Here is a 24739-nt window from a genome sequence, read left to right as displayed (position 1 = left end):
TCTGATCTGCAAGTCCTAGGCTCTGTGTTTTAACCCACAGTGCCACCCGCGTCCCCCCCTCCACATATCAGAGAACAATTAAAAGTGCTGTGCGTGTGTGCAAAAACATAGTCCTGCTCATACTGAAAACAGAACACCTGTACCAAATGAAGGAAAAGGTGAAGCCCTTCCAATAATTCTGAAAGTAAAAGGTCAACAATCCGCTTTAAGTTCTTTAATGGCAGGGCTTCAGCAGCCAACCATTTCTTAGGAAACGCCTGGGGTGTTTATTTCTTTACTGTAAATGGAGCCTGACACTGTCTCTATTTTCACTGGAGAAAAGTTGGAAGGTTGGGCAGGATCGCACTCATTCACAACATACTCTGATAGGGAGGTGCAATTGATGTTCGCTCCCTAGTATGGACTCCCCTCACGGGTCGAAAGCCCTGCCTCTTGTCAAATTATTGTTCTCCCCAAAATTTTGTCCAATCTTTTCCTTTACACTCTAGCGTAAGGCAAAGGATGATGAATTAAAGGCTCCTGGACCACACAGAAACACCAGCTGGGACTGGAGTTAGGGGTAAAGCTCAGTGCCAGATTTACGTATAAGCTAAACAAGCTATAGCTTAGGGCCCCACTCTTTTTGGGGCCCCCCCAAAAATTAAAAGAAGTAAACTGGATGTACATTTCCAAAATATAAGATACAAAACAAATAAAATAAAACCTTCATACACCAACAGTGTTTTGTGTTGTGTAGGCTCCTATGATGTAATAATGGGCCCTGCCTGCTAGCCTGTTCCCTAAATATCACTGGTTTGCTCATTTCTATATATAGGGTGCTTACATTCTGCATGGACTGGTTGTATGGCAACATGTGCAAATGGCTTTAGATACCTATTAGGTCCATAAATTAAAGGGTAAAGGACCCCTGACAGTTAAGTCCAGTCGCAAACGACTCTGGGGTTGTGGCGCTCATCTCGCTTTACAGGCCAAGGGAGCCGACGTTTGTCCGCAGACAGTTTTTCTGGGTCATGTGGCCAGCATGACTAAGCCTCTTCTGGCCAAACCAGAGCAGCGCACGGAAATGCCGTTTACCTTCCTGCTGGAGCGGTACCTATTTATCTCATTGCACTTTGACGTGCTTTCGAACTGCTAGGTTGGCAGGAGCTGGGACAGAGCAACAGGAGCTCACCCCGTTGCGGGGATTTGAACCGCTGACCTTCCAATCGGCAAGGCCTAGGCTCAGTGGTTTAGACCACAGCGCCACCCGCGTCCTGCCCTAGGCCCATAAATTACCATATATAGCATATATTCAACACAAAAAACCAGCAACAATTTGTTGCTGAAGAAGGATAGCTGGACACATAAAGGGCCCCATTCCCTTCAGTAGCTTAGGCCCTCATCAAACCTAAATCTGGCCCTGGTAAAACTTAATATTTTGTTGGCATAAGGCCTACTTCTTCGTCGGCTCATCTTCGTCTTCAGTAGCAGCCATGACAGTGAAGCGGCTAGGTCTTAACGAAACATTTCTGCATGCACCTTTATTCGCGCACACGCCTAGACCAGGGAGTCCAGTTCAAAGCACTGCACATCTTACGCAGTTGGCTTTTGCCTTATTTTGCTCAGACCGGGAACAGCATTTAGTTCAGCGTTAACAAAGTGTGAGGTACTGTGGAGCTGCACTTTGCTGGCCATTGCTAATGAGATTTCTTATCCGTCTCAGAAGTTCTTCACCTGTCAACCCCAGTATGGAGACATCAACTGCAGGAGTCACTTCTGCGAGCTCCTTTTTCCATTCATTTGGCTTCATCTCGATTTATTAGAAGCTCAAGTGTGCATTCCTCTTTTAATTACGTATAGCATCTCGTATCATGTTGACTTTGTGGTCCTTTCTGTAAGGTACGCTGGTGTGGTTGCCACCTAGTGGCCAAAAGGCAAAAGTGTTCCTTGAGAAGAAATGGAATTACAGTGGTACCTCGGGTTACATACGCTTCAGGTTACATACGCTTCAGGTTACACACTCTGCTAACCTAGAAATAGTGCTTCAGGTGAAGAACTTTGCTTCAGGATGAGAACAGAAATCGTGCTCTGGCGGCACGGCAGCAACAGGAGGCCCCATTACCTAAAGTGGTGCTTCAGGTTAAGAACAGTATCAGGTTAAGTACGGACCTCCGGAACGAATTAAGTACTTAACCTGAGGTACCACTGTACTATACAGTCATACCTCGGGTTGAATGCACTTCAGGTTGAGTGCTTTCGGGTTGCGCTCTGCGGCTTTTACTTCTGGGTTTTGTCGCTCGCGCATGCGCAGACGCTCAAAATGATATCACACGCATTCGCAGAAGCGCAAAACGCAACCCGCGCATGCGCCATCGCGTTTTACTTTCTGTTCAGGATGCGAACGGGGCTCCGGAACGGATCCTGTTCGCATCCCGGGGTACCACTGTACAGTCATACATACAGCTGCTTCAGGTTGCATTTTTTCAGGTTGCAGACCGCCGAAACCCGGAAGTACCGGAACTGGTTGCTTCCGGGTTTTGGCGATCACGCATGTGCAGAAGCACTAAATCGTGCTTTGAGCATGCGCCGAAGCGCCGAATTGCAACCTGCGCGTGCACAGATGCGCAGACGCAGGTTGAGAACGTGCATCACGCACGCATCACGTTTGCAATCCGTGCGTCCACTGTACTGTGTTTTGAGGCCTGTGGTTTTTTTAGGCGTGGTTCTAAGCTGCACACCAGACTGAAAAGTGTATAACATAAACTAAACCAGGTATTGGATTGTTCAGCGTCTTTATAAACGACTTGGACGAAGGAATTGAGGGGATGCTCATCTAATTTGCAGTTGATGCCAAACTGGGAGGGGTAGCTGATGCTGCAGAAGACAGAACTGGGATTCAATATGACCTTCCACAGATTGGATTACTGGGCCCAAACTAACCAAAGGAATTTCAGTAGGGACAAATGTCAGGTTGTGCACTTTTGCAGGAATAACCAGCTGCACAAATACAAGATGGGGGACACCTGGCTCACTAGCAGTACGTGTGAAAAGGATCTAGGGGTCTTGGTGGACGACAAGCTTAACGTGAGTCAACAGTGCGATGCAGTAGCAAAAAATAGCATCAACAGAAGTATAGTGTCCAGATCAATAGGTAAAAGGTAAAGGACCCCTGACCATTAGGTCCAGTCGTGGCCGACTCTGGGGTTGCGGCGCTCATCTCGCTTTATTAGCCGAGGGAGCCGGCGTTCAGCTTCCGGGTCATGTGGCCAGCAGGACTAAGCCGCTTCTGGCGAACCAGAGCAGCACACGGAAATGCCGTTTACCTTCCCGCTGGAGCGGTACCTATTTATCTACTTGCACTTTGACGGGCTTTCGAACTGCTAGGTGGGCAGGAGCTGGGGCTGAGCAACGGGAGCTCACCCCATCGTGGGGATTCGAACCGCTGACCTTCTGATTGGCAAGTCCTAGGCTCTGTGGTTTAACCCACAGCGCCACCCATGTCCCTGTCCAGATCAATAGTCCCACTCTATTCTGCCTTGGTCAGACCATATCTGGAATACTGTGTCTAATTTTTTTCCTGTCTCTCTCTTTGTGTTTGTGTGTGTGAGAGAGAGAGAGAGAGAAAGAAGGAAAGAAGGAAAGAAGGAAGGAAGGAAGGAAGGAAGGAAGGAAGGAAGGAAGTGTTCTAGCTCTTGAGTGCCTGGGCCTCCCTCTTGGTTACTGATAGTAGACAGTCCGACCTGCCACAAACCGTTGGTGTGAAAGGAAAGGAAATAATTCTTGGTTTGTTCAGTATCAATTTTTGTGGCTGCAGGAACGACAGAGACTTGGAGAGGGATAGTTTGACTCAGCAATGAGAAAGAGAGAGAGAGAGAGAAAGAGGTTTTGGCAAGGCCTCAGTCCAGGGCTATTTTTAAGCTCCGTTGGTTCCAAGGTCACTTCCTCCACCATCTGTAATTGCTGGTTTTGTGTGCATGTTAAGAATTTGTGTGCACATTGCAAACTCTGCATTGTTTTCTTCAAGACACCGAGCGAGAGAGAAGCAGCGGCTGAAGAAGCCTGGAAAAAGCATTAAGCAAACGAGGCAACTGTGAATTAAGAAACAGGGCAAGGTGGCCAGGACAGCCAACTTTCCCCCTTATTGATCTTACAAATCCCAACCACCACCCCCACAGTAAACAAACTCAGTAACAACAATAGGAACACAGGTAGAAAGCCAGCAGTGATGTCAGGGCTGTTCAGTTTACTGTACAGAATTATCTTCTTCTTAATTCACCAAGACAATCTGTAGCTAATTTAGCAGTTTTATTGCTATTTTAAAATCCATGAGAACTACATAAAAGTTTGGATTATGAAATATTTTTTGCTACATAGCTTTCATCGCCACATACTTACCCTTGCAGATGTTGCTAACAAGATGTGCACAATGCACAAATCTTACACAAGTATAACATTGGAAGCACTCCATTACTTACAGAAAGTTGTATACAAGATGGACCAGTGGACAGCAATCAATGACCTGCTCTGATACATACCCTATTTAAATTCTCAAGACGCTACACAGCCAAACGCCATCCTTTTACTTTCTCAAAACCCCTCACCAGGCCACAACTGCAACGCGTATGCCTTTCAAAAAAAAAAAAAAAGGCCATCTGTATAATCCTCCTCTTTTAATTTATTTTGTTATTGCTGTATCTTTTTCAGTTTTGTTGCGCGTGCACAAATCCCTGGCCCTCTTGGTGCTATTAATACTTTGCATAGATTTGCAGGATTCAATTGGATGAAGCTCTTAAAAACGCAGAAAAAGTACCAATGTTTCCCCCCCCCTAGCCCAGCTCAAAGCTGGAGAGTCATCTGATAACAGCACATGCAGCACGATCGCACCTGAACTGATAATTGTGTGGCGCCTTTGACGCACATTTGCCTGCAGTACTATTTAATAAGTTATTTTGACTGTCCAGCAGTAAAGTAGAAGGTGTACCATCTCTTCCACATCTATCTATCTTTTTTTCTATGTACGGAAGCAGAACAGTTTTATCAGTGAATAAAAAACAGTAACGATACTATATTGGAAAGGAGGCGCCCAGCTGAATTTATCAGAAGACTGGCGCCCATCGACGAAGGATGCAATGCATAATACAACGGAAGTCCAACAGAAGTTGGTTTATGTGCAAAATGAACCCTCCCCCTTTGTACCCTGCAAGAGTTGCTGCCTGGTAGTTGCTGCCTCATGAACTGTGAGGTGCAAATAAATGGTAGACTTGGGAAGCTTTCCGAATTTTCCTCGTTACCGAATCCAAAACGAGCAAATGTTTAAGACACCACCGCAATATGAAGTCGTTACTTTAGTCGCCTTAAAATTAGCAGGACCTTCCCAGCGGCATTGAAAGAACCTGAGACAGTGGGGGGGGAGGGGGAAATTTACAGAATTTAGCTTCCACTTAATCGGACCCTTCCTAGCATTAATCTTACGGATGGCAAAATTATTTGCGGGCAAACCTCACCCCATTCATCAGCGCAGGCTATTTCCATCTGGCTAACGACTTATAAAACATAACGAGGGTATGTGTGTGTGAACCATTAATGCATAATCTATTATCACTCGCTGCCTGGATATTGTTCTTTTGTCAAATACCCAGCGGTTCCCAAGATTCAATCATGGAATGTTTATACGGCACATGGGGCATAAATATACTCGACAGTACAAAAGGACGCCTGGCATTTTGTTCTGTTTTTTTGCTGACCAGCAACAAACTCTTGATTATAAACGAAGACTGGATATGCTCTGCTCCCATCTCGGTTCCCCACGCTTCAAGCCAGAAGCTGAGGCGGAGGGCGGGATGGAGGGGGCCTTGGTGGGCACCTCGAAGGGGGAGGCGCAGGAGGAAGTTGCCTGCAGGGAGGGGGCTGCATTGGCGCTGGAGAAGATGGGCTTCTTGGAGCATTGTTGAGGGTGTGGTGTTCTCTTGGCTGCTGAGGTGCGCTGTACGAGATGACCGTCCCATCTGATTTCACTCTGGTGAAATTTATGCATCGTCCCTGTAGAAGCAAACAAAGGGAAGGTTATTCTTTCCAAGTACCGATATAATTCTTTCCGCTATTTTTTAGTAATAGAGTGGTACCTTGGTTTTCAACCTTAATCCGTTCTGGAAGCCGGTTCCAAAACCAAAGCGTTCCAAAGCCAAGGCGCGTTTTCCCACAGAAAGTAATGCAAAATGGATTAAATCTGTTCCAGACTTTTAAAAACAACCCCTAAAACAGCAATTTAACCAGGATTTTACTATCTAACGAGACCACTGATCCACAAAATGACAGCAATAAACAATGTACGGAAGTCACACAATCAATCAATCAATCAGTAGCTGAACTGGGTTTCACACAGTCACACACACACACAAAAAAAAAGAGCCGCAAAAACAAAAATGCAAAATAAATAGCAAAAACAGACAGACCTCAGTGTAACACTCAAAACGGAAGTGTGGCACTCAAAACGGAGCACGTTCAGCTTTCAAAAAATGTTCGAAAACCAGAACACTTACTTCCGGGTTTGCAGTATTTGGGTTCCAAGTTGTTTGAGTACTAAGGCGTCTGAGAACTAAGGTACCACTGTAATCAATTAACTGGTTAATCATCAATACAGCACTACCAACGCACAGTGCTAACTAATTGCCCCTTTCCTTGGGATATATGAATCCAGGGGAAGCCACATCCGCAACTAACAGCTAATCAAAAGATTAGGCTCATGTCTCATAGACCTGTTAATTTGGCACTGCGAGGCCTTTATGGCAGATATGCCGATGCCAACATACAGGGCAGGATCCACAAGTCATCTGCCAAGCCCTGGCAAACCCTAAGTAACTATGAAGCCTGTGTTTTACATAGTCCATTACTTCTGAATGGCTGAGCAGCTGCAGTGGCTTTCAGGCAGAAACATGCTGCTATGAACCTGTGGCTCTTGGCTGGTAGCTGTTGAAACTGCTCCCACAAGTCAAAATAACCCCAGAGGCTAGTGTGGTATCTGGGCTCCAGGTATGCCTGATGTTTCCTGGATCTGCAGGCTTGTGGTGGATGGTAATCTGAAATCCACCAAGCGGCCGTTCCGTCTCAGCCGCCTGACCTCAAAACAGGAGCACTTTTTACTTTTGAGAATTAACTTGGTTAATGCTACATGGGATGGAGTGGGGAAGAATCACACCCATTTCATTTTTACTTAAAACTCTTAACTCCACAATGAAATAATACTCCAACTGCTTTGCCTAGGCAAACTCGGCCCTCCAGATGTTCTGGGACTACAACTCCCATGATCCCTAGCTAACAGGACTAGTGGTCAGGGATAATAGGAATTGTAGTCCCAAAACATCTGAAGGGCCGAGTTTGCCTATGCCTGCTCTAATGGAATGGATCGTACCGGGTTACAGCACATGTGTAAGAGAGGGGTGTGTGTGAGGGATTCCATTTTAAAAGGCAGAGACAAAGACACATCAGTCGTGTTACAGATTGCTCTGTGATTAACAAAATGCTTCTTAATCTTTGCTAATGCCTGGATTATTATTATTTCAAAGCTTAGAAGCACTGCTGCCTGACGCTAGCTTTTGCTTTCTGCCTCCTTCGCTGCATCAAATATATTCATAGTCCATAATCAAAGGGAATCCTGTAGAATGATCGCTTTGCATTACTTTCACTTCAATTAAACTGATGGGCAACGTCAAACTATTGCCAGTTCCTGCCACACCACTTGATTTGTTGGACAGATGGGTAATTTAAAGGCCAAGTGCTATGTTTGTCTTGGAAAATAAAGCTGGACTGGAACGTCTGACACAAAACCGACCCGGTCATCAACAGATCTAGTGTGACATTTCCTTGCAAAATATCGCAGGGGTGAGCTTGAGTCTCGTCTCGTTTTGTACTGTGGTGCTCAAAGGAGATGAGACTTCAAGAAATCAAGATGAATGTCAGCCTTGAATTACTACAAGGGTGAAAGATAGCAACAAATAATTAATAATTCTTTTAATTTTGATGCCAGCCTGCATTCACCAGAACAGTAAGGGGTTTTGGGGCCTGTACTTATATGAGAGTAAGCCCAATTGAACTTATTTCAGAAGAGTCATGCCTAGAAATGTGCTCCTAGTTGCACAATGTAAAGGTAAGCCAGCGCTGTCATTCTTTTTACAAGAATGGCAAATCCCAGCAGGGATAAGTCAATTTTAAAGCCGCCATATGAAAAACCCTTGGGACGGCAATGGCGCTTTATCCTACGCTGGTTCAGCATAATCTGTTCTTGACTTTTTTCTTCTGTAAAAGCAGCCAGGGCTGGCTTTGCTTAGCAAAGGGAAAATTCGGCCAACGTGGACTATTTAAAAGAGACTTGTGTAGCATAACTGGCAGAGGCACTAAGCTTCAAAACAGGACGTCCCCTGCTCAACAGACACTGCCCTCTGTATTTGACACGTTGTCCAAAGCCAAAATAAAAATCATAGCGAAAAAATGAGGCCTGCCACCTTCACAGGCACATCTTGCTAGGGATGCGCAACAGGGCCTTCTTAGTGATGGCTGCTCCCAGGTTTTGGATCTCACTTCCTAGAGAAGCTAGACTGGCTCCTTCCTTGTTGTCCTTCCACTGACAGATGAATAGTTACAGTGGTGCCTCGCAAGACGAAATTAATCCGTTCCGCGAGTCTCTTCGTCTTGCGGTTTTTTCGTCTTGCGAAGCACGGCTATTAGCGGCTTAGCGGCTATTAACAGCTTAGCGGCTTTAAGAAAAAGGAAACAAACTCGCGGGAACTCGCAAGACGTTTCGTCTTGCGAAGCAAGCCCATAGGGAAATTTGTCTTGCGGAACAACTCAAAAAACGGAAAACCCTTTCGTCTGGCGAGTTTTTCGTCTTGCGAGGCATTCGTCTTGCGGGGCACCACTGTATTTTAATTCTGTGGGGAACTGATTGCTTTTAAGGGAAGGGCTAATAGTGTGCCGTTCCTTTGTTTTTGGTTTAGTGTCTGCATTTCAGTACAGTGGTACCTTGGTTAAGTACTTAATTCGTTCCGGAGGTTCATTCTTAACCTGAAACTGTACTTAACCTGAAGCACTACTTTAGCTAATGGGGTCTCCTGCTGCCGCTGCACAGCCAAAGCGTGATTTCTGTTCTCATCCTGAAGCAAAGTTCTTAACCTGAAGCAGTATTTCTGGGTTAGCGGAGTCTGTAACCTGAAGTGTATGTAACCTGAAGCGTATGTAACCTGAGGTACCACTGTATAGGATGATGATTGATTACTATGTATTATACACATTTCTTATTATTATGCAAATTCGTTATACAAATCCCATAACTAATCCTAATTTTAGTAGTAAAGGTAAAAGGACCCCTGAGAGTTAAGTCCAGTCACGAATGACTCTGGGGTTGCGGCGCTCATCTCACTTTACATGCCGAGGGAGCCAATGTTTGTCCGCAGACAGTCTTCCCGGGTCATGTGGCCAGCATGACTAAGCCTCTTCTGGCAAAATCAGAGCAGCGCACGGAAATGCCATTTACCTTCCCGCCAGAGTGGTACCTATTTATCTATTTGCACTTTTTGGCATGCTTTTGAACTGCTAGGTTGGCAGGAGCAGGGACCAAGCAACGGGAGCTCACCCTGTCGTGGGGATTCGAACCGCCGACCTTCCGATCGACAAGCCCAAGAGGCTTAGTGGTTTAAACCACAGCGCCATCCGCATCCAATTTTAGTAGTACATTGCCTTAATTCCATAGACTGTTTAATTGCTTTTTAACAGTAACAATAATTACATGCTTTTTAAAAGCTATGTGTGGTTTTATCTGTATTTTTAAAATATCTTAAAAAATAAAAACATTGTCCAGTAGCACCTTAGAGACCAACTATGTTTGTTCTTGGTGCACATGAAAGCTCATACCAAGAACAAACTTACAGTCATACCTCGGGTTATGAACGCTGCGGGTTGCGCCTTTTCGGGTTGCAGACTGCGCTGAACCCAGAATTACCAGAACGGGTTACCTCCAGGTTTCGGCGCTCGCGCATGTGCAGAAACACCAAATGATGTCACGCGAGTGTGCAGACATCTCACTTCAGGCTGTGAAGCCTGCGGGTTGCGAACGTGTCTCCCACATGGATCACGTTCGCAACCTGAGGTATGACTGTAGTTGGTCTCTAAGGTGCTATTGGACATTATATATATATATATATATATATATATATATATATATATATATATATATATCTTTCTACTGCGTCAGACCAACACGGCTACCTACACGAATTTTAAATATCTGTGAGATGCCTGGTTCTGGAGAAAAGGCGAGATATGAATAAATAAAAACAAAACGAAACAATAACCGGAAGCTTTTCTAGTCAAAATGGAACTAGGGTGGCCACACGAGGCCCGTCACATTAAAAAATATATATATCTGAAAAAGACGGGGCTTGTCTGTAAAGATTTGACGGCTTGATCTCAGGAATGCCACTTCACAGCTGTAACATTTAGAGCAGCTTACTGAATGGATACCTTGCCAGCAAAGGCACGTATAGTTAAAGCTATGGTTTTCCCAGTAGTGATGTATGGAAGTGAGAGCTGGACCATAAAGAAGGCTGATCGCCAAAGAATGGATGCTTTTGAATTCTGGTGCTGGAGGAGACTCTTTAGAGTCCCATGGACTACAAGAAGATCAAACCTATCCATTCTGAAGGAAATCAGCCCTGAGTGCTCACTGGAAGGACAGATCCTGAAGCTGAGGCTCCAAGACTTTGACCACCTCATGAGAAGTGAATACTCCCTGGAAAAGACCCTGATGTTGGGAAAGATGGAGGGCACAAGGAGAAGGGGACGACAGAGGATGAGATGGTTGGACAGTGTTCTCGAAGTGTTCTCGAAGCCACCAGCATGAGTTTGACCAAACTGCAGGAGGCAGTGGAAGACAGGGGTGCCTGGCGTGCTCTGGTCCACGGGGTCATGAAGAGTCGGACACGACTAAATGACTAAACAACAACAACAACAACTGAATGGATGCCCGTCTCCGCATTTTTCAGTTTCTGTGCCCTGTACTGCGAGGCCTCTGGTTTAGAAATACTTCACACTGCCCGTCTCTGTAGGAACTTGCTGAGGAGACGCTGCTTCGGACGCAAGCAACACGCGTCTCTCCGCTCTAAGTTAGCAGCCCCGGGCACTTGGCAGACGCATCTCATATCTGTCAACTGATGATACCAACACAATGAAGTCCGGGAGGTTATTCTTTCTGATGGGCAGGTCCTTGCCGGGTTGGCTCTGTCTGGCTCGCGGTGCCAGCAAAGCAGAAAAGAAGGCGATGAGATTTATTGTTAAGATAGACGGACTTGGAATAAAGTTGATCACTGGCAATTCATGTTAACTAGATTGTCTGTATTGGAGGTTGCGCTTTAAGGAAATTGATGCTTGCTAAAAGCCGTCCTGTTTGGCCATGGGCTGGCTGTCACGGCCGATTAAAAAACCTCCCTCGCTTCCCATGGTATTTTACTGATTATCATAGAGAGCAGAGCTGGAAATTAGGAAGCCACTGGCGCAGTTGGTCACTTAATGTATGCCTGGGTTAACTCACACCAGTTTGCAGCTTGCAAGAAACAAAGCCTTGGGTTTAGAAATCAGTTTTTGCCTCAGCATTAATCAAAAGGGCGATTAAAACAGCTGCAACTTAAAGACAGTAGTGTGTTTTTCAGTCATGCCTGCTTTCTCTAACCCAACTCTTCACAGCTGAAAAGGTAGAAAAAATAACAGTTTCTATAACTGGGCTTCTGCTAATTGGTAAGTGCATTTACGCAGTACAATTTACCAGAGGAAACAAAAAAAATGGCAGTGCTTTTATAGATCTATAATTAACCAAATCTTTTCCCACATGCGCACAATCAACTGACATTTGCACTGAAAAAAGGCAGTTGTTTCACATATTTAATAAAACATTTTGGAAGGCTAATCCACACATCCCTGAAAATTATTTTTTGTTAAATTATTTTGTAAGCTGGACTGTCTCAGAGCTTCAGACGCTCCAAATATTCGGGTCACAGAAACGTTGAGCCTCAGAACATGAATTATTAGCATCAAACTGGGTGGTGGGGTTTTTGCGGAAGTTTGTCCTCAGCTCAGTACTGTCCATAATTTTTGTCAAATACAGCTTCCGGTATTAAAAATAGTTTTCAAGTAATATTTCTGAAATCTATCGGCATGGATGATTCAAGTGACTGAAAGATTTTGCTCAGACTGATTTAGAGAACCCGTTGGGAAGGGGTGGGGCTGGGAGGGAGTGTGCTGAACTGATCCTGGCTCTCCTTTGGCGGTTCTCAGGGGGTAGTGATGGAAGGAGAGTCTATGCTGTGCCACAAGGTTCAATCTTTTGCCACCCATGCAATTTGAAACTGCTGGGTAAAATCATCAGGAGGGCTTGGGCTGAGAAGTCATCTTCAGTATGGTACGCCAGTGGTTCTCAAACTTTGTTCTCTGGGCCATAAAAATTTGCTAGCACCACACCAATTTTTTTACCAATTAGAAATACATCAGAAAACACAACTAGGATTGTCCTCCGTATCACTTGATACTCTTGCTCTCGTTTTGAAAATATGTCTATATGAGGGGTAGGCAACCTAAGGCCTGGGGGCCGGATGTGGCCCAATTGCCTTCTCAGTCCGGCCCGCAGACGGTCCGGGAATCAGCGTGTTTTTACATGAGTAGAATGTGTGCTTTTATTTAAAATGCATCTCTGGGTTATTTGTGGGGCATAGGAATTCATTCATTCCCCCCACCCCCCACTGAGGGATGGTGGACCGGCCCATGGCTGAAAAAGGTTGCTGACCCCTGGTCTATATTCTGCAAATTAAAAAATAAATAAATTGTCACTGTACTACACTACACTGAAATGTTTAAATGTTTCTTTGATTGTCCTTGAATCTTCTCACCATCCTCTCCTTCCACACTGGGTGGGGTTTCATCCTTAAATGAAAAAACAACAACACCTTGCTTGAAGAAGCAGAGAATATACCTGAAAACTCGAGGGATATGGGGCATAAGAGGCAAATTTTCAGCTCTGTTACAGGCCCGTGGTGCTCTTTGGCAAATCACTCAAAGCCAATTCATATACGACCAGCAAATGATCTGCTTTTGCATTGCAGGGGGGTGGACTAGATGGCTCTAGGGGTCCCTTCTAACTCTATAATTCCATGATTCCTCACCTATGAAACACTTCCCTCCATTCTGGGTACGGAACCAAAGAACGCCTAGTCAGAGCATGGAACGCTCCGGATTCTTGAGCACCCAAAACGCAGATCCTATTAGACCGGCCTACGCCAAAAACTGATTTGTTGACTGCAGTCATCTAGCTATTATACTTCTGGGCCCAATTGCTTTATATCATTGAAGTGCTCTACCCCTAGACTAGGACACCCAGAAATCACGGTCAGGGAACATCAGGAAACATTAAGACAGTGTCACTGATATTAAGCATATGCATCAAGCTGGGAGGCAGACAAGTCACTTGTCATGGCAACAAAAGTCTAGTCTAGGAAGCACTGAAAGAGAGCAATGAGGCTATGCGAAGCTCTCCCCAGCGAATTATCTATTATATCCAGAATGTTGTCATTTTCAAAAACAGCAGGAGACACTCGCGGGATCAGAAACCCCGCAGGAACTGCGCGGCGGTAACAGGGAAACAAGCCGGTCACATGTGACTCACAAACTCATGGAAAATTAGATAAATTCACAGATTTATTCTACAGATATTAGCCATGACTCTCAATCAGATGCTGGGGTCAAGCAGAGGGGAAAGGATATGGCCTTTGTGCCTTCTTTTCTCAGAGCTCAAGTAAATGATGTGCCCTTTGTGCAAGTGACGATTTTACCTGGATGGCTTTTAAAAATAAAAAGCACGCACCCGTTAAATACAAAGAAAAAGAGGGAGCATTTTATCGTATGTGGTGGGAATGTAAAAAGGTGAAAAACGTCTGGGAGATGATATATAATGAGATGAAAAAAATGTTGAAATATACATTTATTAAGAAACCAGAAGCATTTTTACTTGGCATTGTAGGAGATGATATAAACAGAAAGGATTGTAAGTTGTTTTTATATGCAATGACGGCAGCGAGAATATTATTGGCACAAAAATGGAAGCAAGAAGAATTACTGACAAAAGAAGAATGGAGGATGAAATTGATGGACTACGCAGAATTGGATAAACTAACCGGAAGAATTCGAAACCTGCGGGACCAGAGATTCACAGAAGACTGGTGTAAATTTACGGACTATTTGAAAAGTAATTGTGATGACCAGATTACGTTTGTATGTTTGCAAGAAGTTTTGTGAGGTAAATTATTTGAATTATTGCAAAAATGGTTAAAGAGGTGGATTGTGAGTTAAGATAATTAAAGGCAATAGGAATTTAAGAAATGCAGAAGAAATGATAAAAATGGAGGATCATCAGAGGGGCTGATGGAAGTTCAAAAAGATTGTATAAGATGTGAAGTTCTGTGGAATGTATAATAATTGGTATGTTGAAATTAATAAAAATTATATATATATATAAATAAAAATAAAAAGCATGTGCTACTCCTTGACCAGGAATGCTACAGTGCTATGTGCATATGGACCTTGAACTTGTTTGCCCCTCCACTGCGCTCCCACCTGCTCCTTCTATTTTCTTTTAAAAAGCCATCTTCAGATATCTAAAGGGCTGTCCCATGGAAGATGGAGCAAGCTTGTTTTCTCCTGCTCCGGAGTTACAACGGCTCCAAGTCAGAAGGAAGGGGATTCCGACTAAACGTCAGGAAGACCTTTCTGACGGTAAGAGCTGTTCAACAGTGGAACAGTCTCCCTCAGAAGATGGTGGACTCTCCTTCCTTGGGAGGTTTTGAAGAAAAGGTTGTTAAGCACAGCAATTTAATTCACTTAAATTGTAAACGCTTGTACGTATTACCAAGTCTTTAAATATGATTGGCTGGTTTCTGAATTTTAGAAATTCAGGGGAAGCCAGAGGCGGCAGCGGCGGCGGCTGAGGAGGCGGCCTGAGGGAGGAGGAAGAGAAGGGGATGGGGAGGGACACAGAAGGACGGCACTTCAGGGCCGCGGTGGCGCCGCAACCGCCTCATGCCAGGCTCACAGGTGGCGTGGGTGAGTCTCTCTCCCTCTCAGGTGGGGAAGGGCCGATGGAACTCCTCGCGCCAGGACGACGGCAGCCCCGACGTGCTGCTTAGCATACCCTCCAACCAGCGCAGCATCTTAGTGTAGTGATTTCCCCCTCTGCATCCCTTTCATAACTCTATTTTTATAAATCATTTGTCCATCCATAGTTCAATTTTTTACTACAAGTTTTCTGTCAATCCTCCCAATGTATGTAACAATAGCTTTTCAACTAAATTATAAACTTTCCCCATTCTTTATTAAAGACGTCCTCTTCCTGGTTTCTAATTCTGCCTGTAAGCTTTGACATCTGGACGTCGTTCATCAGATTTGTCTGCCACTCTTCTTTGGTGGGAGTTGTAGACCCTTAGGATCATGTAGCCCAACCCCCTGCAAAACACAGTCAGTCGCAGCAAAAGCAGCATGGCTCCATCAGCGGTGGATCGATGTATAAGCTAAGCAAAATCCCTTATTTTGGTTGCTGATCCCTTATTTTCGAGGCTGCTGGCCCCTTATTTTCAAATCTGTAAGTTGACAGCTATGGTTCTGATTAGTGGCTAGGCCACACTTAGCACTGGTTGTTGTTTTTTATTATAAAAAAGAAACCTCATTGAATGCGATGGGAGTAGACGTGTATGGGATGGTGTTCAGCAACAGAGGGCATGCATTTTTCAGAGACAAATGGCAGGCTTTTCCATCCAGGCTGGAGTAAACATGAATGCTGACTCTTTTCAGCTGAGGTTTTTGGTCAACCAGGGCTTGGGGAATTTCCTGTGTGGTTATTTTCTGAAATGCATACTAGGGCAGATTCTTTTCGAAAACCAAATCAAAGGAGGATCTGAGAAGGACAAGGTCAGGGCTCCATAAGGCAAGCTTCTCTCCACCGCCCCCCCCCCCCCGCTACCCGCAGAGATTTAGCTTACATGGGAAGCCTGCCCCCATCCTTATGCCAGAAGCCTCATGGTTGCCACAGTCATAAAACTGTGGCATAACTGCAACTGCACACAGTACTTTAGGGACGGGGGTGGGGAGGGAAGGCACAGCGCTGCATTGCAATGCAGCATAACATAATTTTTGTATTAAAGGTAAAGGTAAAGGGACCCCTGACCATTAGGTCCAGTCGTGGCCGACTCTGGGATTGCGGCGCTCATCTCGCTTTACTGGCCGAGGGAGCTGGCGTACAGCTTCCGGGTCATGTGGCCAGCACAACTAATCCGCTTCTGGCGAACCAGAGCAGCGCACGGAAACGCTGTTTACCTTCCCGCTGGAGCGGTACCTATTTATCTACTTGCATTGGCATGCTTTTGAACTGCTAGGTTGGCAGGAGCAGGGACCGAGCAACAGGAGCTCACCCTGTTGCGGGGATTCGAACCGCCAACCTTCTGATCGGCAAGTCCTAGGCTCTGTGGTTTACCCTACAGCGCCACCCGCGTCCCATAATTTTTGTATTAGGTAAAGGTAAAGGTACCCCTGCCCGTACGGGCCAGTCTTGCCAGACTCTAGGGTTGTGGGCTCATCTCACTCTATAGGCCGGGAGCCAGCGCTGTCCACAGAAACTTCCGGGTCACGTGGCCAGCGTGACAAGCTGCATCTGGCGAGCCAGCGCAGCACACGGAAACACCGTTTACCTTCCCGCTGGTAAGCGGTCCCTATTTATCTACTTGCACCTGGGGGTGCTTTCGAATTGCTAGGTTGGCAGGCGCTGGGACCGAACGACGGGAGCGCACCCCGCCGCAGGGATTCGAACCGCCGACCGTGCGATCGGCAAGTCCTAGGCACTGAGGTTTTACCCACAGCGCCACCCGCGTCCGATTTTTGTATTACTCCTCTTCAAATAACCCATAACGTTCCATCTGCCTTTTTATGGGCAACAAAATTGTGTGCTATTTCACCCCACCTCAGCTGCTAAATATCATTATACGTTTGATATATCACGATGTTCGGAATGTATCTTGGCTGCTTCTTCCTCCACACTGGAGAACAGAGCAGGACTATTACTTCCCTTGATCAGGATACTATACTTGGTTGATGCAGGCAAACCATCTTATATTTGTGCACCTGGTTCTTCCTGCTTAAATGCACAAACTGACATTTGTCCCTATTCAAATTCATTTTGTTAATTTGGGCTCTGTTCTCCAATCTGTTACGGTCATCTCGAATCCTGATTCTGTCTTCTGCAGTATGAGCTGTTGTTGTTGTTTAGTCGTTTAGTCGTGTCTGACTCTTCATGACCCCATGGACCAGAGCACACCAGGCCCTCCTGTCTTCCACTGCCTCCCGCAGTTTGGTCAAACTCATGCTGGTAGCTTCAAGAACACTGTCCAACCATCTCGTCCTCTGTCGTCCCCTTCTCCTTGTGCCCTCCATCTTTCCCAACATCAGGGTCATTTCCAGGGAGTCTTCTCTTCTCATGAGGTGGCCAAAGTCTTGGAGCCTCAGCTTCAGGATCTGTCCTTCCAGTGAGCACTCAGGGCTGATTTCCTTCAGAATGGATAGGTTTGATCTTCTTGCAGTCCATGGGACTCTCAAGAGTCTCCTCCAGCACCATAATTCATAGTGTGAGCTATCCCTCCCAGTTTGGTGACATTTGCAAATTGGGTAAGAATCCACTCAATTCCTCTGTCCAAGTCAGTTATAAAGACATTGAACACCAGGCCCAGGACAGAACCCTGCAGCACCCCACTCGTCACTTTTTTCTGGGATGATGAGGAACCACTCTGTGGATTCGGTCACTTAACCAGCTACAAATCCACCTAACAGTTACTCATCTAGTTCATGTTTTACCAGCTTCTCCGCCAGAATATCATGGGGGACTTTGTCAAAAGCCTCACTGAAATCAAGATATACTAAATCCACAGCATTCCCCTGATCCACCAAGCTGGTGACTGCATCAAAAAAGGAGAATCGTCTGGCATAACTTGTTTTTGAGAAAAACATGCTGCCGCTTAGTAATCACAGCATTTTCTAAGTGCTCACAGACCAACTGTTCAATTATCTGTTTTAGGACCTTTCTTGGTATCAGTGGTGATTTGTTTGTTGGTTTGTTTTTGTTCTAGTTTTGGAATGCAGTATTTAATTATTATTTTCATTGCGAACCAGCTGGAAGATATTGCTGATTGCGTGTTAAATCATAAAACAGGATCCAGTTATGGCTTTGGGGTTCAGACTAATGCAGAATGATAATAGATACTTTTAGATTGAAAACGTTTAGTTTTAACAGGAATTCGATAGGACGCACAAGACAGAGAGAAAGATGAAAAGTGTTGCCTCTGACAAGAAGGAAGTGACGTGTCAAGGCGCTTATAAAACCTTACCTTATCCCCAGGCTGTGGTCTCATTAGAGAAACTTGATCATAGCCTCGTCGAACAAGGGCCCAGAGGGCATCCAGCTTGCCCTGAAATAAGAAATGATTGACATATTGGACATTGGAAACGGTAGGTTTCCTAGACTGGTTTGATATCAGCAATGAGCTACATTGAGGACAGCAAATATAATAATAATAATAATAATTTATACCCTGCCACCCTGGGTGGCTCCTAACAGAATAATAAACAGAATAAAACATCAAACATTAAAAACTTCCCTAAACAGGGCTGCCTTCAGATGTCTTCTCAAAGTCAGATAGCTGTTTATTTCCTTGACATCTGATGGGGGGGCGTTCCACAGGGCGGTGCGCCACCACCGAGAAGGCCCTCTGCCTGGTTCCCTGTAGCTTCACTTCTTGCAGGGAGGGAACCGCTAGAAGGCCCTCGGAGCTGGACCTCACTGTCCAGGATGGACGATGGGGATGGAGACGCTCCTTCAGGTATACTCAAGGGAACATGAACTGGATTTGACAGGGGCAGCCAACCTTGTTTATTCCTGACCCACTCACATCGAAAGCAGTGGCTGGGTGAATGGGGTGGGGGGCTAATTTTAAAGCCAAGAAAGGGATCTGTGAGTGTAAGACGCCTTTTGTTTCCTTATTACCTCACTGCTACCTGCAGCCTGAAACACTCTTCTTGCTATCCCATCTTACTGTTCCTACTCCTATCGAAGCCGGGCTTTGAGAGAAGTCCCAGCAGTGATGGAGTGTAAGACAGGAGAGGAGGGAATGATGCTCAGCCCCCCTCCATTGCATACAATTTCATCAATTGCATACAATTCATCAATTGCATCCAATTGCATCCAGGCTGAACGATGGGGGTGGAGACGCTCCTTCAGGTATACTGGGTCAAGGCCGTTTAGGAGTTTAAAGGCCAGCACCAAGACTTTGAATTAAGACAGAATTAAGATGCACCAGTCTTTTGAAACAGCATTTGAGGTCTTTAGCCATTCTAAGCAGTTCAGACAGGTTAATCTATTGCATAGGAATCATATTGGGCAGGACAAAACAGCATTTCCCAACGCTGGTTCCTCAGGTGTGGTTGGACGGCAACACCGTCATCCTTGATCATTAACCACATTGGCTAGATTTGGCTGGAATCCCAACTGCTACCCACATTTCTGAAAAAATTTGTAACAAAATATTTCAGAAATCTTAACAACATGGCAATCAGATCAAGGGCCTATTAATATTATTTACACATAACTCATAACTTGCCCTATTCACATAATTTTAGTGGACTGCTTGCAGCATTTGCCTGCCTTGCCTTGGGACTTTTATATTATTATTACAGTGGAACCTTGGTTCTCAAACTTAATCCGTTCTGGGAGTCCGTTCGACTCCCAAAACCGTTCAAAAACCAAGGCACGGCTTCCGATTGGCTGCAGGAGCTTCTTGCACTCAACTGGAAGCCGCGTCCGACGTTCGGTTTCCAAAAAACGTTCGAAAACCGGAACACTTACTTCCGGGTTATTGGCGTTTGGGCGCCAAAACGTCTGAATACCACGGCATTTGAGAACCAAGGTACGACTGTATTATGAATTGTAATTACCTGCCTTTCACCCTAAGGTCCCAAGGCAGGTTACAGTGGCAAAACACAAGATTAAAACAATTGAAAACAACTCGCAATCACAGAAAAAAGGGGGCATCACTGTTCTGAACTGAGGCAGCCCACCCTATTTTGCCGCCTGAGGCAAACCAGGAAGTTGCCTCCCTGCCGCAGCCACCCTTACCTGGATCCCGTGGTGGTGCCCATGAAGCAGCAACAATGGTGGCAGGTTCTGGCGAGACCACACAAGATCTTGCCGGAAACTGCCCTCACTTCTCTGCTTCTTGGTTAGCATATAAACATTTAATAAAATTAAGAACTGGTTTGGTTTCTTTCTTTACAGTTAATATGTGCATGAGAGGAGGTCCCTAAGAAGATCGTGGCAAAGAACGACGGTGGCCGTTCTGGTGTTCAATTCTGGGAGTGGGTGTCTGGCAAAACCTAGAAGAAAATCAAATACGTGCGTTACCTTAATGGGAGTGTACCATTTCCTTTCGGAGGGCACCCTCCGGGAGTGATCTCTCTTTGGCTTGGGTTCCCAGGGCTCAAATTCCTCTTCTGGCAATTTGATGACGGCATTTTTGGGCTTCTCTAGTTTTGCTCCTTCCTCTGTCGATCCCTTGTCACCCCATCTCACCTGATTAAGGCAAAACACAACGGAATATTCTCTCTTGCAGGTGGGAAATTGGGTTTTTGTGTGTGAGGTGTTTGTGATTTTGACTGGGGAAATAGCCAGATGAATTGTCACAGGTCTTGTTTTTGCATTTCACTGCCATCTGGCCCCACTGTTTTACATTTCCCCCCTCCACAGCTGTATGTGCAAGAGAATCAGACTTCTTCATGCACCTGACAAGGCTTTAGTCCACAAATGTTTATGCAGTTTCTTTTGCCTTATCACAAGACTCTTCTATTATTTTTCTAATGGCACTACCATTACCCATGGTTAACACTTTTCATAATCCCCCCCCCAAGTTATGCATATTATGTTTTTCTCATTTTGAATTTCTATCTCTTTACAGCCTGTAATGCTTTGAAAGAGAATATGATGAAAATGATGTATAGATGGTATATTACACCAGTGAAATTAGCTAAAATGTATAAGACAAATAATAAATGTTGGAAATGTAAAGAAAAAGAAGGAACATTTTATCATATGTGGTGGGAATGTAAAAAAGTAAAGAACCTCTGGGAAATGATATATAATGAGATGAAAAAGATGTTGAAATATACATTTTTTTAAAAAACCAGAAGCATTTTTACTTGGTATTATAGGTCAGGACATTAATAGGCAAGATGTTAAATTGTTTCTATATGCAACAACTGCGGCAAGAGTATTGTTAGCCCAGAAATGGAAACAAGAAGAAATTCCGACGAAAGAAGAATGGCAGACGAAATTAATGGACTATGCAGAATTGGACAAAATGACAGGAAGGATTCGAAACCTGCGGGACCAGAGATTTACAGAAGATTGGAAGAAGTATATGAATTATTTGAAGAGCAACTGTAATCAATAAATTACACTAGTAGGACTACAAGAAGTTTTGTAAGGAGAAATATACGAAGTGTTACAAAGTAGAAAAAGTTGGTTTTGAGTTTGAAATGTAATAGGGAGGATAGGAAATGCATACTGAGAGATTAGATTGGAAAATTTTCAGACAGGATTGATGGAAGTCAAAAATTTGAATAAGATGTAAAACTATGTTTAATTACTGTTGAAAACGATATGTTAAAAAAACTAATACACATTCTATATATAATTTTGAATTTCTATCTCAGATTGAATTTCTATTTATTTTGGGTGGGGGTGGGGGAAGGGGTAGTCTCATTCTATACCATTTATGCTTCCATACTTCAGTATTATTTTTTAATTATGAACTCGCATCTGCTTAAAACTGGTTATGTCCTTGAACTTTTAAGAATTACAGTGATCTCATCCTAGTTTCGTTATATGAAGTGCTTTTTTCCTGGGGGGACGCAGGGGTATGCGTACCTCTAAAACATTTTGTGAATCTAACGGGAGAAGAAACTAATTTTTTTTTAATTAGTTTCTTCTTTAGTGCGGTGATTCGTCAGTTCCGTTGCTACCCCCGATGGCGGACTCATATCCTGCCACGGTGTTTCATGAGTCTCAGACGGAAGCGAGCGTTTAATGTGTGAAGTAGGAATTGGAATCTAGGACGGTGATTGGTCAGTTTCGGGAAGATGTTAGTGCACACAACCTCATGCCAATGTGGAAATTACTATGAGCTGTCAGCTGTGCAATATGAGGTAATGCATGTTCTTTGTACTTTTGTCCATTTACTGTATTTACTTTTCCCAATTTGAACTATAAAATGGTGATGTTCTTGAGTCAAAATGAGAGTAACCCTAAACATTAAAAAAAACCACACACAAAAAACACTGGTTATATGATTTCAGTAGAACTGTGAAACCTGAAAAACCTGTCACTACTGGATTACCTTGGGATTTCCCATGGGTCCAAGTGCAAAATACCTTGGGGTTTACCCAGAGTGGCCAGGGCGACCCAGTCAGGTAGGCGGAGTAAAAATAATAAAAAATAATAAAATTATTATTATAAAATTATTAGTTTGTGACATGTGGGCCAGGAATGATTTGGAATAACACCAATATTGCTCCACTGAGGCCATCAGTAGAGAATCTGGCCAGGCCAGGCCTTTGGTCAGGGCTCAGCCTGAATTCCTTTCTTTTTTTGTATAAGAACTAGTATGAAAAAGGCCTCCCAGCATTCTCACAGGCCCAGTAAGAACAGCGTAAACAGTTGGGCCTGATGAGCATTTACTGTTCCCAACCCTAATCCTGCAGAAAGCCATCTAATTAGATTTTAATTTGATCCCTGGAAAAAATTTAAGGACTACTTAAAGAAATATTGCAAAATTAAGGAAAGTTAAATGGTGTTGGATTGAAATTGAGTGGTTTCTAGCTGTAATGATATAAAGGAATATAGATGGGGGAAAAGGGTTTGAAAAATAAGGTAATATTATAAGCTGTAATGCTTTAAGTGAAGGATTTGCTGAACAAATAACTTTAATTGGGATACGAGGAGGAGAAGTATGAGAAATTTGTTATTGAAAAGTATGATTTATGAACTACATGTCTTTTTTAATGTTTTTGTTTGTTCTGTTTTTGTTTGTTTGTTTAAAAAATTGGAAAATTTAATAAATATTCTTTAAAAAAAAAAGATTTTAACTTGATCCCGACATGTTTTTAGGAGGCAATTTAATTATTGTTTGATTTTATACCAATGTTATATATTTGATGTTAGCTGTCCTGAGCTCAGTTTCAGCCAGGGTGGGTGGGATACAAATAAAAGTTGTTGTTGTTGTTGTTATTGAATTGCCCATGTTGACACCCATGTATCAGCTTGCCTGGCACTAACAGATGGTTTATTGAAGCCCCCAAATTACGGCGGATTTCCGATTTCCTAGACACAAGTACAATTATAGTCCAAGTCAGGGTTTCTCAAACTTTAAGCTTGGATCCTGCCTGTCCTAAACTCATCCTCAACACCGATCATCTGAATGTGCATGGTCACATGCAAACAGTTTGCTTGTGTATGTGAGGAGTTTTGCAGACACAATTAGGAGCCCCACCCAGGCTTCAGAACAAATGCAATACCTCCATTCTTTTGATTCCACCAACACCTCTCCCTCCGTAATATGATGCATCCACTGTAGGCCACTTTTTCTTTGGAAACCCATCTTCATCATCTGATTCCTGTGGGAAAGATACGGAAAGGGAGAGCGATCTGTGTGTGTATATTCTCAGGAAGCAGCTTAGTCAACTAGGAGGCATCTGAAATCTCTATTCTTGGCTTTGCATGTCTGCATTCATAGCCTGGCGGCAAACAGAAACCTCGTTGTTTTCCCAGCTGCAGCTCCTTCCAGGGCATAAAAAAAGAAGGAGAGAGGGGCTCTTTGCCTTTTTAGCTAAGGCTATTTATCTGTAATCAAATACAGAGAGAGCTTCAAAAATCCATTTAGATTCTAAAGTTGTATTGTACGTTATAATCCTAGACATTCTAAAGGGCAATGCGTTAATAAAATATGACCTTATTTATTATATACTTTTGAAACTATCCACATTTCTCGCAAACTCCTGTTTATTCATTGCTCCAGTTATACAACTATTATTTTGATCATGGTTTCTTGTGGAAAATGCTACTGCATCTGGAAGCAAATTACCCCTCAGACTTTCCTGGGCTGTCACTGTCAGCTCAAACTCCACTAGTCTGTACAGTGGTACCTCGGGTTACATATGCTTCAGGTTACATACGCTTCAGGTTACAGACTCCGCTAACCCAGAAATATTACCTCAGGTTAAGAACTTTGCTTCAGGATGAGAACAGAAATCGTGCTCCGGTGGTGCGGCGACAGCAGGAGGCCCCATTAGCTAAAGTGGTGCTTCAGGTTTAGAACAGTTTCAGGTTAAGTACGGACCTCCGGAACGAATTAAGTACTTAACCCGAGGTACCACTGTATCGGGTGTTTTTGCACCAATGTGCATCATGTTACACTTATTTACACTGAACAGCGCCTGCACCCGTACACCCACGCTCCCGTTTACACATTTTTAGCGCTGCTGGGACTCCTCTTCCGTTTTAAGTGTGCTAGCTCTGGCGTGGATAACTGGCACTAGCCTGCGCCAGCCAAGCAGATTCAGCCGAAAAAGTGTTGAGTATCTCTAA

The 24739-nt window shown here is 44.2% G+C and overlaps 1 protein-coding gene across 1 annotated transcript in view; it reads right to left on the bottom strand.

Moving 5' to 3' along the window:
• Positions 1-4618: 4618 nt before the first annotated feature.
• Positions 4619-24739, bottom strand: part of ANTXRL (ANTXR like) — a 60237-nt gene continuing 40116 nt past the window's right edge. Inside the window, exons 15-18 of the mRNA XM_053387919.1 lie at positions 23671-23769; positions 20504-20671; positions 18435-18515; positions 4619-6018 (exon numbers count right to left, since the gene is read on the bottom strand). Of these exons, the coding sequence (XP_053243894.1) occupies positions 5791-6018; positions 18435-18515; positions 20504-20671; positions 23671-23769 (576 nt within the window). The 3' untranslated portion in view covers positions 4619-5790. The remainder of the gene's footprint in view (positions 6019-18434; positions 18516-20503; positions 20672-23670; positions 23770-24739) is intronic.

This window comes from Podarcis raffonei, chromosome 5 (assembly GCF_027172205.1).
Source record: "Podarcis raffonei isolate rPodRaf1 chromosome 5, rPodRaf1.pri, whole genome shotgun sequence".
NCBI lineage: Eukaryota > Metazoa > Chordata > Lepidosauria > Squamata > Lacertidae > Podarcis > Podarcis raffonei.
Note: the sequence above shows the minus strand (reverse complement) of the source record. Positions and strands in the feature narration are given on the sequence as shown.